Source organism: Leptonychotes weddellii, chromosome 4 (genome assembly GCF_054177405.1).
Source record: "Leptonychotes weddellii isolate Sample4059 chromosome 4, ASM5417740v2, whole genome shotgun sequence".
In the NCBI taxonomy this organism is placed as follows: domain Eukaryota; kingdom Metazoa; phylum Chordata; class Mammalia; order Carnivora; family Phocidae; genus Leptonychotes; species Leptonychotes weddellii.
The window spans coordinates 28,546,703-28,564,061 of record NC_138372.1 but is presented as its reverse complement, the minus strand read 5'-3'; the positions used below and the strand labels follow the sequence as shown (position 1 = coordinate 28,564,061).

The 17,359-nt window shown below is 36.6% G+C and overlaps 1 protein-coding gene across 1 annotated transcript in view; it reads right to left on the bottom strand.

Moving 5' to 3' along the window:
- Positions 1 to 17,359, bottom strand: part of RLF (RLF zinc finger) — an 83,592-nt gene that overhangs the window by 13,465 nt on the left and 52,768 nt on the right. The window contains exon 6 of the mRNA XM_006737511.2: positions 7,530 to 7,666. Coding sequence (XP_006737574.1) covers positions 7,530 to 7,666 — 137 coding nt within the window. The remainder of the gene's footprint in view (positions 1 to 7,529; positions 7,667 to 17,359) is intronic.

Below are 17,359 nucleotides of genomic sequence, written 5' to 3'. Positions count from 1 at the left end.
CACTCCCCCTGCTTGTGTTCCCTCTCTCGCTGTGTCTCTCTCTGTCAAATAAATAAATATCTTTTTTTTTTTTAAAGATTTTATTTATTTATTTGACAGAGACAGAGAGAGCAGGAACACAAGCAGGGGGAGCGGGAGAGGGAGAAGCAGGCCCCCCGCCGAGCAGGGAGCCCGATGCGGGACTCGATCCCAGGATCCTGGGATCATGACCTGAGCCGAAGGCAGACGCTCAACGGCTGAGCCACCCAGGCGCCCAATAAATAAAAATCTTTAAAAAATAAAATAAAATAAAATAAAATGGATAGCCATTAAAGAATATATATTGAAAATGATTCCACTGTATGGATGCTTCCAATGTTCAGATAATTTATTAACCCAATGCCTCAAATTAGCCCCCTGCCTACCTCAAGTCAACAAATTATACACAAATTCATAAAAACTGGAAAGGAAATTTAGTTCTATTAATAGTGGGAAACACATTTTGGCAGAGATCTAGCTACCAAGCAAGAACTTTAAACTACACTGTGTTACGGCATAGCAGGAAGCCCGTGGAGTCCAGCTAATACGTCACACTGATATCCAGAACTTAGGCACTTTGGGAATGAGGCAAAGAAAACTGTGGAATTAAGGAGTGACCATCCCTAAAGGCAGCTCCTGCAAATACAGTAGTTGATTCTCAGGATTTTTTTTTTTTAACTTTTTATTTCCAACAAAATTGGGTTAAATAAAACATATATGGTGGTCTTTGACAGGCACTGAGGGCAACATACATGTTGACCCTGGTATATCAAAGTCTAGACTCAAGGCTAGGAAAGAATAGGCATGAAATTATATCTGAAAAACACAAATGAACAACATACAAGATTTAAACTAAGTTCTAAAAAAAAAATAAAAATAAAAAATAAACTAAGTTCTAAGAAAGCAAAGATCAACCTATCAAACTTGCTGAAAGCTTTCTGTAGAGGTTTAAGGTTCACCTGTATGAACTTTATTTTAAAAGTAGCAGTAGTAAAAATAAAATAAGATAAAAACAGGGAGGCAAACCATAAGAGACTCTTAACTATAGGGAACAAACTGAGGGTTGCTGGGGGGGCGGGCTGGGGTAATTAAGGAGGGCACTTTATGTAAGTAAGCACTGGGTGTTATATGCAACTGATGAATCACTAAATTCTACTTCGGAAACTAATAATATACTATATGTTAACTAACTTGAATTTAAATAAAATAAAAATAAAAAATAAAAGTAGCAATAGTAATTATACATCTATATATATACTGTCCCATTCAAAAATGGTTATCTTTATAATTTTTGTGGTTACTCTAATATTACCACTGCAGACATCTATAGGAAACTCATTCCTCCAGCACATCTTTGATTTTTGCAGAGAGCCAAAACTCATTTGGGGCCAGGGTTAATGAAGAAGCTAAGCAATATACCTTCTGAGATCAATAATATGGTGACTGATATAAAGTAATATATTTTATTGTGGTTTATAAATATCTCTGAAGAAAATTTCTCTCTCTCCTTTTTTTAAGATTTTATTTATTTGAGAGAGAGAGAGAAAGAGAATGAGCAGGGGAAGGAGAGGGAGAAGCAGACTCCCCACTAAGCAGGGAGCCCGACTTGGGGCTCGATCCCAGGACCCTGAGATCATGACCTGAGCCGAAGGCAAATGCTTAACAACTGAGCCACCCAGGCACCCCTAGTATATTTTTTAAAAAATAAGTGACTGCTTTTGTCAGATTCCAAATATTCCATATAACCCACTATCTTCAACACAGGAAATTTCTAGCATTTCTAGCACAACAAAAGAATCTATCCTATCTGAACAGAATCCCTGAGTTTCATTTTCTTTAGTAAAATTCACTGTTTTGTTGTAGTTATTCTAATTCCAATATCCAATATCCCAAAGCAAAACAAACAACTATGAAAACAACACAAGGGTAAAAAAAAAAAAAAAGTTTCCAAATTTGAAAACTTTAGATCCTATTCTCTTTGAATTGCTTGGAAGAAGCTTAGTTTTAACAAAGTGTGAAGTGACTTAATATTTTCTTTACTCATTATAGCTCCTCAGGAGGCCAAGAGGAAAATCCCTGTTAATCCCTTCCTGCTGCAGGGGAGCAGCATTAATCCTAGAGCCACTAACATTCTTGGAAGGGCTAATGTGGCTGAGTGAAGAAAGGAAGAAAAAAAAAGTTAGGGTCACTCTAAAAGGGAAGCTCTATCAGGAATATTAAAAGAACTGTATGACTATAGTTTTAAAATTACTTTGTAATCAAGAAAAATTTCAAATAAACAACCTAAACTTACACCTAAAGGAGCTAGAAAAAGAACAGAGACCAAAGCCAGTAGAGGGAAGGAAATAAAAAAGGTTAGAGAAGAAATAAATGAAATAGAAACTAAAGAAAATAGAACAGATCAATGAAACCGGGAGCTGGTTCTTTAAAAAGATCAACAAAATTGATAAACCTTCAGCCAGACTCATTTAAAAGAAAAAAAGGGGGGGGGCTCAAATAAATAAATCAGAAATGAAAGAGGAATAATAACTGACACCACAGAAATACAAAGGATTACAAAAGAATATTATGAAAAATTATATGCCATTAAATTTGACAACCTAGAAGAAATGGATAAATTCCTAGAAACATATAACCTTCTAAAACCAAATCAGAAGAGACAGAGAATGTGGACAGATCAACTACTAGCAGTGAAGCTGAATCGGTAATCAAAACACTCTCAAGAAACAAAAGTCCAACACCAGATGGCTTCATATGTCCAAACATTTAAAGAACAGTTAATACTTATTCTTCTCAAACTATTCTAAAAAATAGAAGAGGATGGAAAGATTACAAATCCATTCTACGAGGCAGGCCAGCATTACCCCAATACCCCAATACCCAAACCAGGTAAAGCCTACACAAAAAGAAAAATACCGGATGATATCTCTGATGAACACAGATGCAAATATCCTCAACAAAATATTAGCAACCAAATCTAACAATAAATTTTAAAAAATTACTCATCATGATCAAGTGGTATTTATTCCAGGGATGCAAGGTGATTCAATATTCACAAATCAATCAACATGATATGTCTCATTAATAAGAGGAAGGATAAAAACTATATAATTGTCTCAACAGAAGCAGAAAAAGCATGTGATAAAGTACAATGTCCATTCATGATAAACACTCTCAACGAAGTGGGTTTAGCAGGAACATACCTCAACATAATAAAGGCCATATATGAAAAACCCACAGCAAACATACTCGGTGAAAAACAGAGCTTTTCCTCTAAGATCAGGAACAAGACAAGGATGTCCATTCTCACCACTTTTATTCAACACAGTACTGGGAGTTCTAGCCACAGCAATCAGACAACAAAAGGAAATAAAAGACATCTAAATTGGTAAGGAAGAAGTAAAACTTTACTATTTACAAATAACATGACACTATATACAGAAAACCCTAAAGACTCCACTAAAAAACTATTAGAACTGATAAAAATTGAGTAAAGTCGCAGGATACAAAATTAATATACAGAAATCTGCTGCATTTCTATACATTAATAAAGTAGTGGAAAGAAAAATTAAGAAAACAATCCCATTTAACAGCTGCACCAAAAAGAATAAAATACCTAGGAATAAACGTAACCAAGGAAGTAAAAGACCTGTACTAAAAACTATAAAACACTGATGAAAGAAATTGAAGATGAAACAAACAAATGGAAAGATTCCATGCTTATGAGTTGGGAAAACCAATTATTGTTAAAATGTCCACACTACCTGGGGCGCCTTGGTGGCTCAGTTAGTTAAGCGTCTGACTCTTGATTTCAGCTCAGGTTACGATCTCAGGGTTCTGAGATTGAGCCCTGTGTCGGGTTCCGTGCTAGGCATGGAGCCTGCTTGGGATTCTCTCTCTCCCCCTCTCCCTCTGCCCCTCCCCAACCCCTCTCCCACTCTGTTAAATAAAAAGTCCACACTACCCAAAGCAATTTACACATTCAGTGCAATCCCTATTAAAATACTGATAGCATTTTTCACAGAACTAGAACAAATAATCCCAAAATTTGCATGGAACCACAAAAGACCCCAAACAGCTAAAGCAGTCTTGAAAAAGAGGAACATGGAGGTATCACAACCCCAGATTTCAAGATCATACTGCAAAGCTATAGTAATCAAAACTGTATGATATTGGCACAAAAACCAATACATTATTCAATGGAACAGAATAAAGAACACAGAAATAAACCCACACTTTTAAGGTCAATTAATCTACAACAAAGGAGGCAAGAATATACACTAGGAAAAAGACAATCTCTTCAACAAATGGTGTTGGGAAAACCAACACAGCTACATGCAAAAGAATGAAACAGGACCACTTTCTTATAGACCATACACAAAAATAAACTCAAAATGGATTAAAGACCTCAATGTGAGACCTGAAACCATAAAATTCCTAGAAGGAAACACAGGCAGTAATCTCTTTGATATCAGCCATAGAAACATTTTTCTAGATATGTCTCTTATGGCAAGGGAAACAAAAACAAAATTAAACTATTGAAGACTATATCAAAATAAAAAGCTTTCACAGTAAAGGAAACCATCAACAAAATGAAAAGACAAGCTACTGAATGGGAGAAGATATTTAAAGAAATTATACAATGTAACACACACAAAAACAAATAACCCAATTAAAAAATGAGCAGAGGGGACGCCTGGGTGGCTCAGTTGGTTAGGTGTCTGCCTTCGGCTCAGCTCATGATCCCAGAGTGCTGGGATTGAGTCCTGCATCGGGCTCCTTGCTCAGTGGGGAACCTGCTTCTCCCTCTGCCTGACACTCCCCCTGCTTTTGCTCTCTTGCTCTCTATTTCTGACACATAAATAAATAAAATCTTTAAAAAAAAATGGGCACACAAAAATACACTTTTCCAAAGACATATAGATGACCAACAGACACACTGAAAAGATGTTCAACATCACTAATCATCAGGGAAATGCAAATCAAAACTACAATGAGGGGCGCCTGGGTGGCTCAGTCAATTGAGTGTCCAACTTTCGGCTCAGGTCATGATCTTAGGGTCATGAGCTGGAGCCCAGCATTGGACACCACACTGAGCCTGGAGCCTGCATAAGGTTCTCTCTCTCTCTCTCTCTCCCTTTCCCTCTGCCCACCCCCCTCCTTGAGAGTTCTCTCTTTAAAAAATAAAAAATAAAACCAAACAAACAAAAAAACCCCACAATGAGATATCACCTCACACCTGTCAGAATGGTCAAAATAAAAAACACAAGAAATAACGAGTATTGGCCAGGATGTAGAGAAAAAGGAAACTTTCTGCTCTGCTGGTAGGAATGTAGGCTGGTGCGATCACTCTGGAAAGCAGTATGGAGGTTCCTCAAAAAATTAAAAATAGAATTACCATATGATCCAGTAGTTCCACTCCTAGGTATTTACAAAAAAAACACAAAAACACTAATTCAAAAAGATATGTGCACCCCTATGTTTATTACAGCATTATTCACCATAGCCAAGATATGGAGGCAGCTCAAGTGTCTATCAACAGACGAATGTATAAAAAAGATGTGATATATATGTGTGTGTGAGTGTGTATACATACAATATATATACATATCCCATAAAAAAGAATGAAATTTTGCCATTTTTAACAACATTGATGGATCTAGAGAGTACAATGTTAAGTGAAATCAATCAGGCAGAAAAAGACAAATACCATGACTAAACTCATAGATGGAATTTAAGAAACAAAACAAATGAACAGAGGAAAAAAAGAGGCAAATAAAACAACATTCTTAAACACAGAGGACAAACTGGTGGTTATCAGAGGGGAAGTGTGTGTGCGGGGGAATGGGTGAAACAGATCAAAGGGATTAAGAGTATACTTGCTAAGATCTCTAATCTGTAATGTATGAAAAAAAAACCTCCTCTACTTAATTTAATGATCAAAACCCTTACTGCTACCTAACTCTTTTTATTTGTATCACCTCTTTTTTAGTATCTTGACAAAATGCCCACAATGATTATTACAAAATATATTTAACTCCCTATTCCACTATCTCCTTTCTCATAGGAGATATAACTCTGGCATTGTGGACTGAGTGGTAGAAGACTACAATCTGAATTCTGGCCCTGTGCCAAGAAAACAACCAAAGGAGAAGAAAAGCACTGGATTAGCAGTCAAAAATCCTGGATGTGAATCTTAGCTCTATCACTTTAGCCTTAAGATCCTGGGCAATCACAAGACTTCTCGGATTCCTCTGTCCTCCACTGCCTCATCTGCACAATGCTAATTATGAGGATTGGGTAGGATAATTTACAGTACACAAATAATATTTCTTTTTTTTTTTTAAAGATTTTATTTATTTATTTATTTGACAAGAGAGAGACAGAGTGAGAGAGGGAACACAAGCAGGGGGAGTGGGAGAGGGAGAAGCAGGCCTCCTGCAGATCAGAGAGCCTGATGCGGGGCTCGATCCTAGGATCCTGAGATCATGACCTGAGCCGAAGGCAGATGCTCAACGACTGAGCCACCCAGGCGCCCCCACAAATAATATTTCTATGCAAAATAGTACATAAAAAGAAATAAAGTAGCATAAAATGCTAATAATAATAAAATTGTACAAATACACACAGATGCTCCAAAAGGAGATCAATGAAGGTTAAAGTACACCAAGGGCTTTCCTGGGATTTCCTATAATCAAAATGCTCATTTTCAACTTCAAGCCATCCTTAGGTTCTAAAATGCTCAAGGTTTCTCCCATCAAGATCATGCAAATACAACCCATTCTTTGAATTAAAGCTGGTAATACCTCCTCCTTGACACCTTTCTTAAACATACAGTGAGAGCACCTTTCTCTAGTATCCTATAGCATTATCCATACTACTAATATGATACTTATTGACAGTCTTACATTCTAGAGGTTTCCTGTGTACCAGTCTGTCCCTTTGGCCTAAATAGATTCCATATAGTTAGAATGAAAGATCCGTGGGTTACACTCACTGTTTCCTTCTTAGCAACTAAGTACTCTGTAGGCAAACAAGATATAAATTGAATTAAAACTAAAATAGTGCAATTCTGCTAATATAGTACCAAAATTGCAAGAGATTACTATTCAAATTGACTTCCTTCTCTAGTGCAAGGTTGACCTAGAAACCTACATAATTAGTGGGTTTCCAAATAAGAGGGGGAAAATGACTACCAGAAGATATTCTAAGTGTAAAGGAAAACGACCTAACACCAATTTGTTTCATGTTGCCATAATTTTGTCTTCAAAGACAATGTATCTTAAAGTTAACAGAATGATCAAGAGGAGCTCAAACTTTACCTTCACTTTATTTCTGGACTCTTCTGGAAAAAAACAATAATATTTTTAATTAAATGGTTTAGCTTCTAAACAAGATTTAATTCACATCAGTTAGGCTTTAAATTTGAAACAAGCCAATGTTTTACATAAACTCTAAATGCCCTACTCTGTGCTAAACAAATAAAGAGAATGAAAAGTAAATATACTTACCAAGAACAATATACACTTGCAGTTTGGAGCTGCTGGGTAAGGTAAGTCGTACAAAGAACAAATGCTGTGTTATCCTGACCCTCGGATTCCAGATTACATATGATGTCTAGTATTTCCTTGCAGTCGACCTTTGCAATCTATCAAAAATGAGAAGATGGAGTCAAAAAGAAAATGGTGACTTTCCTGTAAATTTTGTTACGAGATATGAAGTTTCTTTTAATGTTTTCTATCTTTGATAATTGATGAGGCAATTAGAAGGATATAATTTTCTTCTATTAACTCATGGCTGAGTCTTCTGGAATATTTCATATAAGAAAATATTAAAGAGAACACAGTAGACACTATAAGGAAGTTCCACTGTAGTCCCAATGCAGATAAAAACATTTTTGTACAGTTAAAAAAAATTATTCATGGGGCGCCTGACTGGCTCAGTTGGTACAGCATCCAACTCTTGATCTCGGGTCTGTGACTTCAAGCCCCACAATGGGCGTGGAGCCTACTTAAAAAAAAGAATTATTCATGAACACTGCTACCATATAAATAAGTCAAATTATACATAATAACTTCAGATGATTTTCACCTGAAGTACTATCATTTTTTTTTTAAGATTTTTAAATAATCTCCGCACCTAATGTGGGCCTTGAACTCACGATCCCAAGATCAAGAGTTGCATACTCCTACAACTAAGCCAGCCAGGCACCCCTATTTCTCTTTCACTTTTATTCAAGTCACTCTAGTTACAGATAGAAAAATACAAGGCTTATCCATACTGCCAGTAAGGCTAAAGGAGGCCGGTTGAGAAACTGTTTTAAATTCAAAGGCTTTCTCATACAGTTAAGGAAAAAAAAAAAACTTTGGTATAAGTGGATTTTCAAACAACTAAGACACTTAGAAATACATTTTTTCATTTATGCTATATATAGAAATCTTACCACCTCTGGGCAAATCAAGAGTTTTCTGGGGCTCTTTTTACATACTAATAAAACAGGAGAATAAGGCCTCTAAAGACCCTTTCTCAACTCTTTATCACTTCCCTATCTTAATAAAGAAGATGAAGGATAATCTCTCTGTCATTTGTCTATGTGTCAGCACTATAAATGTTAATTATACCAGACACCAAATGTACAAAACAATGTTAAATTTCAGGATAAATGAAGCATATATCAGGGTAAATGAGGTATGTAAGAGTTAGCTCATCTCTTCCAAAGTGCTATGCAGTTCCAATAGGTGGTTCTAAGTCTCTAACTTTAGTCATAGCCTCAGGTAGGCACAGAAAGGCTTCTTTCAAAGTTTAGCTCAAATGCCATTTTCTCAGAGAATCATCTCACTTCTAAGACCATGTCAGAATCCCCATCAAAAACTCTATTCTCATCAATTAAAAAAAACAAAAAACAACTCCAAAAGTCAACTATACTTCAATTAAAAAAAGACAAACCCACATTTTTGTAACATTTATCACAACTGCAATTCAATCATTAGATGAAGAACTTACTAATAGCACTTGTCTTCTCTGCTAGAATGTAAAATTAATGAGGTCATGGGCTACGTATACCTTGCTCAAAACTCAGCACCTAATAGTGTCTGAAACACATAAAAGAAAAAGTAGGTGCTGATGAATGGAGTAAATGAATCAACTTTAATCAGGGTAAAATGTTCATGTTTACAAAGTGAACCTCATACAATTCTGTGTTTTCTCATGTTTTCAAAGACAATGCAATGACACAGTAAGCAGTATAGTACAGTGGTTAAAATCAATTATTCTAACCAGACTGTGTATATTCTCTTCTCAGCTCTATAGCTGCTAGCTGTGTGACCCTGGATAAGTCACATAACTTATTAACTCTATGTATCAGTTTCCTCATCTAGAAAATGGAAACAAGGGATGCCTGGGTGGCTCAGTCATTAAGTGTCTGCCTTCGGCTCAGGTCATGGTCCCAGGGTCCTGGGATTGAGTCCCACATCGGGCTCCCTGCTCCACGGGAAGCCTGCTTCTCCCTCTCCTACTCCTACCCTGCTTGTGTTCCCTCTCTTGCTGTCTCTCTCTCTCAAATAAATACAATCTTAAAAAAAAAAATGGAAATAATAGGACCTCCCTCATGGAGTTATTATAAGAATTTAATATGTTTTGGGCGCCTGGGTGGCTCAGTTGGTTAAGCGACTGCCTTCGGCTCAGGTCATGATCCTGGAGTCCCAGGATCGAGTCCCGCATCGGGCTCCCTGCTCGGCAGGGAGTCTGCTTCTCCCTCTGACCCTCCTCCCTCTCGTGCTCTCTGTCTCTCATTCTCTCTCTCTCAAATAAATAAATAAAATCTTTAAAAAAAATATTAACATAAGAATAAAAAAAATAAAATAAAAATGCAATTGCAGAAAAAAAAAATCTTTAAAAAAAAAAGAATTTAACGTTTTAGTACAGTATGGTGACTATCGTTAATACTGTATTGCATATCTGAAAGTTGTTAGGAGAATAGATCGTAAAAGTTCTCATCACAAGAAAAAAAATTTGTGACTATGTACGGTGACAGACATCAACTAGAGTTATTTTGGTTACCATTTCACAACATATACAAATATTGGATATTATGCTGTATGCATGAAATAATACAATGTTAATATGTCAATTATACATCAATAAAAAATGTGATATCTGTGCCTATTACAGTTACAGCTAAGTCTTAAAAAATATGTTCTAACAGGAATTAGCTAATAGGGAGCATGTTAGAAGAGCTGTTAAAAACTGTTTTCATGAAACATATAAGAAAAAGAAAAAAAGAAAGTCAACCTTAAGAATACTTTAGAAAGCATTTCAAAAGGTCACTCTCAGATGCAAGATCACACTTGATGCAAATCTGTATCAAAGGAGTACTGAGAGGTAAAGTTAAGTTGTTAAAGCCTAAAACATAAAGTTAAATTCAGTTTTCAGGTAAGGGGAAAAAAAAAAAAAAAAGACCTCATCATACTTAATGAAGATGGAATTTTACTGATGCCCTAAACAACCATAACCTCATTCACAGCTAAATATATCAGAAGGGTCATCCAGAGACAAAAGGCCCACAATAGGGTGTTTAAAATTGAAGTGACTGAGGGACCAAAATGAGAATTCCACAGCAAGAGAAAACAACAGCTGTTCCACAGCAGCCATCTACCATCCAGGCCATGTTCAAGCTCCTGTCCAAAACCAAGAATCCTAAAATTTGATTTTGCAATGTAACAGCAATATCACATCTCTACACTGAGAAATAGCATGAAAAACTCTCTAAGTCAGACATATAAATCAGAATGGGAAGAACATACAACTTGCATTTCTAGAACATTTTTTATCCTTTTCAAATAACTTGAATGAGATAATTGTATTATCTCATTTTATCAGCATGATAAATATGTAAAATTGGCAAGGGAGGCAATATTATTTCTACTTCACAAGTAAAAGATGAGCCTAAGAAGAGACTATTTCTCATCTCCAGTCAACTGTGGCTAATAATCAGAAGAGTAAACAAAATGAAAAATGAATCTCATGTTATTTTATTCCCACAGGGAAGCTCTTACATTTTAAAGGGGTACAATTCAGAGAGGAGCTTTCACCTTGGAACCAAAGTGTTAAGAAAAACAGGACAAAAGTGAAGGAAGCTAGAAATACAGATTTCAAGTCAAAATTCACTAACCTAAAACAATGGGGGAGGAGATAATGATATGAAAAACCCAGACTAGTAGTTTATAAGGCATATATAGTTCTATTATTTCCATTTATTACAAATACTCTATGGATGAACACTACCTGTTAGTATATAGTAAGCCTAAACAAACAGCTCTCCTCCTCTCGCACAAGCTGATCCTCCCCATCCTTCAACATTCAGTGGAAACGTTGTTCATCATGAAGTCTTCCTTATAGACTACTCTAGTGTCCAAGATCTCTTGCCCTGCTGTGAATTCACAGCATCTTATCAACATTTTTAATTGGGGTATTTTTTATTCTACTTTGGGTCAACTTTAGAACTAATGACTCATACTGGCCTTTTTATTACTTTCCTGTTTTGAGCTTTTAACTTAAGCTCTCCAACTAGACTATGAATTCCTTGGAGACAAGACCATAGTCTTCCAAATGATATCCAAAATCCTCTGTGCACAAAATCCACAGGAAAAAAACAGCCATGTTAAAATTAAAATATACACGTCTTTCAAAGCAGTGCTATTTACTAAGTACTGGGGATACAAACTAGCCTGATTTCTGCCTTCATGGAACTCACAGCTGAGTCACAGATAATAAATGAGGAAGCAGGCAATTGCTGAGAATTACAGTGTATGTTAACTGCTACAATGGGGATGTACAGAGTATTTTTTTTTTTTAAAGATTTATTTATTTATTTGAGAGAGCGAGAATGAGAGAGAGTACATGAGAGGGGGGAGGGTCAGAGGGAGAAGCAGGCTCCTCGCTGAGCAGGGAGCCCGATGCGGGACTCGATCCCGGGACTCCAGGATCATGACCTGAGCCGAAGGCAGTTGCTTAACCAACTGAGCCACCCAGGCGCCCTGTACAGAGTATTTTAAAACTACCTTTGCGGGTGCCTGGGTGGCTCAGTTGATTAAGCGCCTGCCTTCGGCTCAGGTCATGATCCCAGGGTCCTGGGATCGAGCCCTATGTGGGGCTCCCTGCTCAGCTGGGAGCCTGCTTCTCCCTCTCCTCCTGCCCCTCCCCCCTGCTCAAGTGCAGGTGCTCTCTCTCTCTCTCTCAATAAATAAAATCTTTAAAGAAAAAAAAAAAGAAAATAGGACTAGTTTATAGTAGGGTTTTGTACAACCTTCCAATTCAAGAACTCATTTGCCTCACACATACTTATTGATGGCTACTAACACAGGGGCATCCTTCTAGACTTTTTTCACTTTCGTTTAAGTAATGAAAAAAATCTGATCGTTCTTACAAATGAAGAAATTGAATCCTTCAATCTGTTACCTACTCTCCCTGATTCTAAATCCTTTGAAAGCTGGTACTGTATCTTATCTCATGCTTTTATCCCACTTAGTGCCTGTTTTAGAATCTTTATGTGACAAGTAAGCATTCAGTTAACATTTTTAGTTAAAAAGAGTATCAGTATTTTCCCCCAAACCCCGTATTTTCTTGAATACAGACGAAAAAGAGTTATGATAAAGAAACAAAAGTAAGTAACAGGAAAATAAAAAATAGAAAAATCCAGTAAATTAAAATGACACACTTTTAACACTTCAATAGTAAGTATGATTATACTACTGGTCCCCAACCTTTTCTAATAAATACCTTAAGACCACACACTAAAAACCAAATTTATGCCATAAAATACTTTTCAGTTACTGTAAATTGAGGTCACTGACAAGCTTCTGAGAATTTCAATGAGTATCAAGGAAATACCTGCATAGGTACTGAAAGATTTTTTTGTCTTAAATATGATTCATATCCCTGTGGTTTACATTCTATAGCTATTAAGATGAGTAGGACACATGCATCAAATAATTAAGTCTTTGTTTACTATCTTGCCTAGTAGAATATACGTTCTGTCAGGGCAAAAATTTGTTTTTATTCACCAGTGTATCTTCAGTGCCTACAACGGTACTAGACACCTTATATATGGTTTTAAAAGTCAAACTTCACTCTTTTGCAAGTGGATATCCAGTTGTCAAAGACTCATTCATTGAAAAGATTATTCTTTCCCCCATTGAACTGTCTTGGTATTCATATAAATAATCATTTGTCCATAAGCGTGAAGGCTTATTTCTAGATTCTAGTTCATTGATCTTTCTGCCTATTTTTTGCCAGTACCACAGACTTTATTACTCTAACTTTTTAGTGAAGTGTGAGTTTAAGAGAGAGAAGGGGCATGAGTTGGGGGGGGGGGGAGAGGGAGAGAGGGAGAGAATCTTAAGCAGCCTCTAGAGTGGAGCCTGATGCCAGGCTTATCTCAAGACCCTGAGATCATGACCTGAGCCAAAATCAAGATGCTTAACTGACTGAGCCATCCAGATGCCCCTCCAACTTGTTCTTTTACAAGATTGTTTTGGCCATCCTGGGTCCCCTGAATTTCCACATGAATTTTAGGATCAGCCTCTCAATTTCTGCGAAAGAGGAAGGTGGGGTACCTCCATCTTTACAATATCAAGTCTTTTGATCCATGAACACAGAATGTTGTCCCATTTATTTTCTTTCAACATTTTATAAGTCCAGTGGCTACGTCTTCTACTTCCTTTTAAAAATTTGTTCCCAAATGTTTTATTTTTTAATGCTATTGTCCATGAAATTGTTTCCTTAACTTCATTTTCATGTTGTTCACTGTTAGATGTATATAAAGAAAAGTAATTTTTGTATATTGATCTTACTAGGATTATTTTTATACAAGATAATACATGCAAACAGAGACAGTTCCAATTTGGATGCCCACCTCCCCTTTTCTTGCCTAACTGTCCTGGTTAAAACTTCTAGTACAATAGTGAATAAAAGTGGCAAAAGCACCCATTCTTGTCCCTGATCTTAAGGGAAAACCACTGAATTTTTTATTTTAAATACATTACTCACAGGTTTTCATAGCTACCCTTTATCAGGCTAAGGAAGTTTCCTGCTATTCCTAATTTGTTGAGTGTTTTTAACACGAAAGGTGTAGGACCTTGTTAAATGCTTTTTCTGCCTCTCTTGCGATGACCATGTGGCTTTTGTCCTTTATTCCATTAATGTAGTGTATTACACGGACTGACTTAAACCAACTTTGCATTCCTGTGATAAATTCCACTTGATCAAAGTATAAGTTCCTGGATTTGGCTTGCTGTTTTATTTTGCTTATTAATCAGAGAGAGAGCGTGCACAAGCAGGGGGAGCGGTAGGCAGAGGGAGAAGCAGGCTCCCCACTGAGCAAGGAGCCCAAAGCAGGACTCAATCCCAAGACCCCAGGATCATGACCTGAGCCAAAGGCAGATGCTGAACCGACTGAGCCACCCAGGCGTCCCTGTTTTGTTTTTAAGATTTTATTTATTTGTGAGAGAGAGAGAGAGAGCGCATGAGCAGGGGGGAGGGGCAGAGAGAGAGGGTGAAGCAGATTCTCCATTGAGCAGGGAGCCTGACATGGGGTTCGATCCCAGGACCCTGGGATCATGACCTGAGGCCAAGGCAGACGCTTAGCCAACTGAGCCACCCAGGCATCTTGCTGTTTTTTGTTGAGGATTTTTGCATCACTATTCTTTAGGGATTTTGGTCTGTAGCTTTCTTTCTTGTGATGTCTTTGGTTTTGGTTATCAGGATAATGACGGCTTCACAGCAGGAGTTGGAAACATTCCTTTCTCTTCTATTATTTGCAAGACTTTATGATCTATATATATTTTGTACAATTCACTACTGAAGCCATGTGGATGTGGGTTTTTCTTTGTGGGAAATTTAAATTACCAATCTCTTTACTAGTTATAGGTATATTCAGATTTTCTATTTCTTTGTGAGTCAATTTTAATAGTTTCTATCAATTCTAAGGATTTGTCCAGGGTATTCTCTGTCAAATAAATAAAATCTTTTAAAAAAAAATTCTAAGGATTTGTCCATTTCATCTAAGTAAATCTAATTTTTTGGTATTTAATTCTTCATAGCATTCCTGTATAATCTTTTTTATTCCTGTAGGGTCAGTAGTAATGTCCTCTTTCATTTCTAATTTTAGTGATTTGAGTATTCTTTCCTCTTTTCAGTCCAACTAAAAGTTTATCAATTTTATTGATCTTTACATAGAACCAACTTTACTACTTTTCTCTCTAATTTTATGTCCTCTATTTCAGTTACTTACAGGCTAATCTTTATTATCTCCTTCCTTCTGTTTGCTTTGGGCTTACTTTGCTTTTCCTTTTCTAGTTTTTAAGGTAGATGGTAGGGTTTTTAACTTGAGACCTTCTTTTTCAAGATTGACATTTTACAACTATAAATTTCTCTCTAAGCACTGCTTTAGCTGCACCCCATAAATTCTGGGTATGTTGTGCTTTCATCATTCATCTCAATATATTTTCTAATTTCTCTTGTTTTTTTCCTTTGATCCAATCCTTATTTGGAAAGATGTTGTTTAATTTTTATGTTTGTGAATTTCCCAAATTTCCTCCTGTTACTCATTTCTGATTTCATTCCACTGTGGCTGAAGAACATACTCTGTATTATTTCAATCAAATTTTAAAATTTTCAAGGTTTCTTTTGTGGCCTAGTAATGTGGTCTCTCCTGGAGAATGATCCCTGTGCATTTGAGACTAATGTATATTCTGCTGCTGCTGGGTATTCTATAGATGTCTGCTAGGTCTAGTTGGTTTACAGTGTTGCTCAACCCTTCATTTCTTTGTTGTCTAGTGGTTTATCCATTATTGAAAGTGGGGTATTGAAGTCTCCAAATATTATATTTGAATTATTATTTCCCCCTTCAATTCTGTCAACACATATATTTTGGGGCTCAGGTGTTCCTCAGATTGGATAATCTCAATTGACCTCTTTCATTCAAAGTTTGCGGATTCTTTTTTCTGCTAATTCAAATCTGATGTTGAGTCTCTCTAGCAAAATAATTTCAATTATTATACTTTTCCACTCTAGACCTTTCTTTGGTTCCTTTTTGTAATTTGTATTTATTTCTCTATTCTATACTTGCTGAGACACTGTTCTCATATTTTCCCTTCATTCTTTACACTTGGTTCCTTTGGTTCTCTGAATATAGAGTTGATCTTCATTATTCACAGATTCTGTAATCACAAATTTGACTACTTGCTAAAATGTATTTTTGATTTCCAAAGTCCACTCATGATGCTTTCAGAGTCATTCATGAGCATGCACAGAGTGGTGAAAAATGTGAGTTCTCTGGTGTGCACGTTCCCAGGTAAGGCCAAAGTGACATTATGCCTTCTAGTTTCAGTTCTCATACTCTAACAAGTGTCTTTTTCATGTTCTATTTAGTGGCGCTTTTTTTTTGCATTTTTATGCTTTTCATTGGTGATTTCACTGTTTAAAATAGCCCCCCAGTGTAGCGAAATGCTGTCTAAGTGCAAGAAGCTTTGATGTGCCTCACAGAAAAAAATGCATGTGTTAGATAAGCTTCATTCAGGCTTGAGTTACCATGCTATTGCCTGTGAGTTCAATGTTAATGAATCAACAATATATATTAAATAAGGTGTCTTTTAACAAAAGCACACCTAGAACAAAATTATGTACTCTTCAGTTGACAAAAATGTCACGACCAGAGCCTTGCAGGAACCTAACCACATATTTCCCCTAAGAGCAATGGTTTCGGTATTTGGTAAGTCAGTGTTTGCAGTCAGTATATAGAACATAACTACCACAAATGACAAGAATTGACTATATCTGTAATAGCTGATTTATAATTCTTTGTCTAGTAAGTCCAATATCTGGGTGTTCTTTTTTTTTTTTTTTTTTAAAGATTTTATTTATTTATTTTGACAGAGAGAGAGAGACAGCGAGAGAGGGAACACAAGCAGGGGGGAATGGAAGAGGGAGAAGCAGGCTTCCCACCAAGCAGAGAGCCCGATGCAGGGCTCGATCCCAGGACCCTGGGATCATGACCTGAGCCGAAGGCAGACGCTTAACGACTGAGCCACCCAGGCGCCCCAATATCTGGGTGTTCTTAGGAAAAGTTTCTACTGGCTGTTTTTTTCCCTGTGTGTGGACTATGTTTCTTTACATGGTAAGTGGATATTTTAAGTAATATATTGTGGCAACTGTGGAAATCAGATTCCCCCACCTCTTTAGGGCTTGTGATTATTACTATTTGTTTGTTTCAAGAAATTTACTTAAATACCTGAATAAGTAAGTCCCTGCTTTTGCCAAGTGGCTCTGTGTGTTGGGGCATACT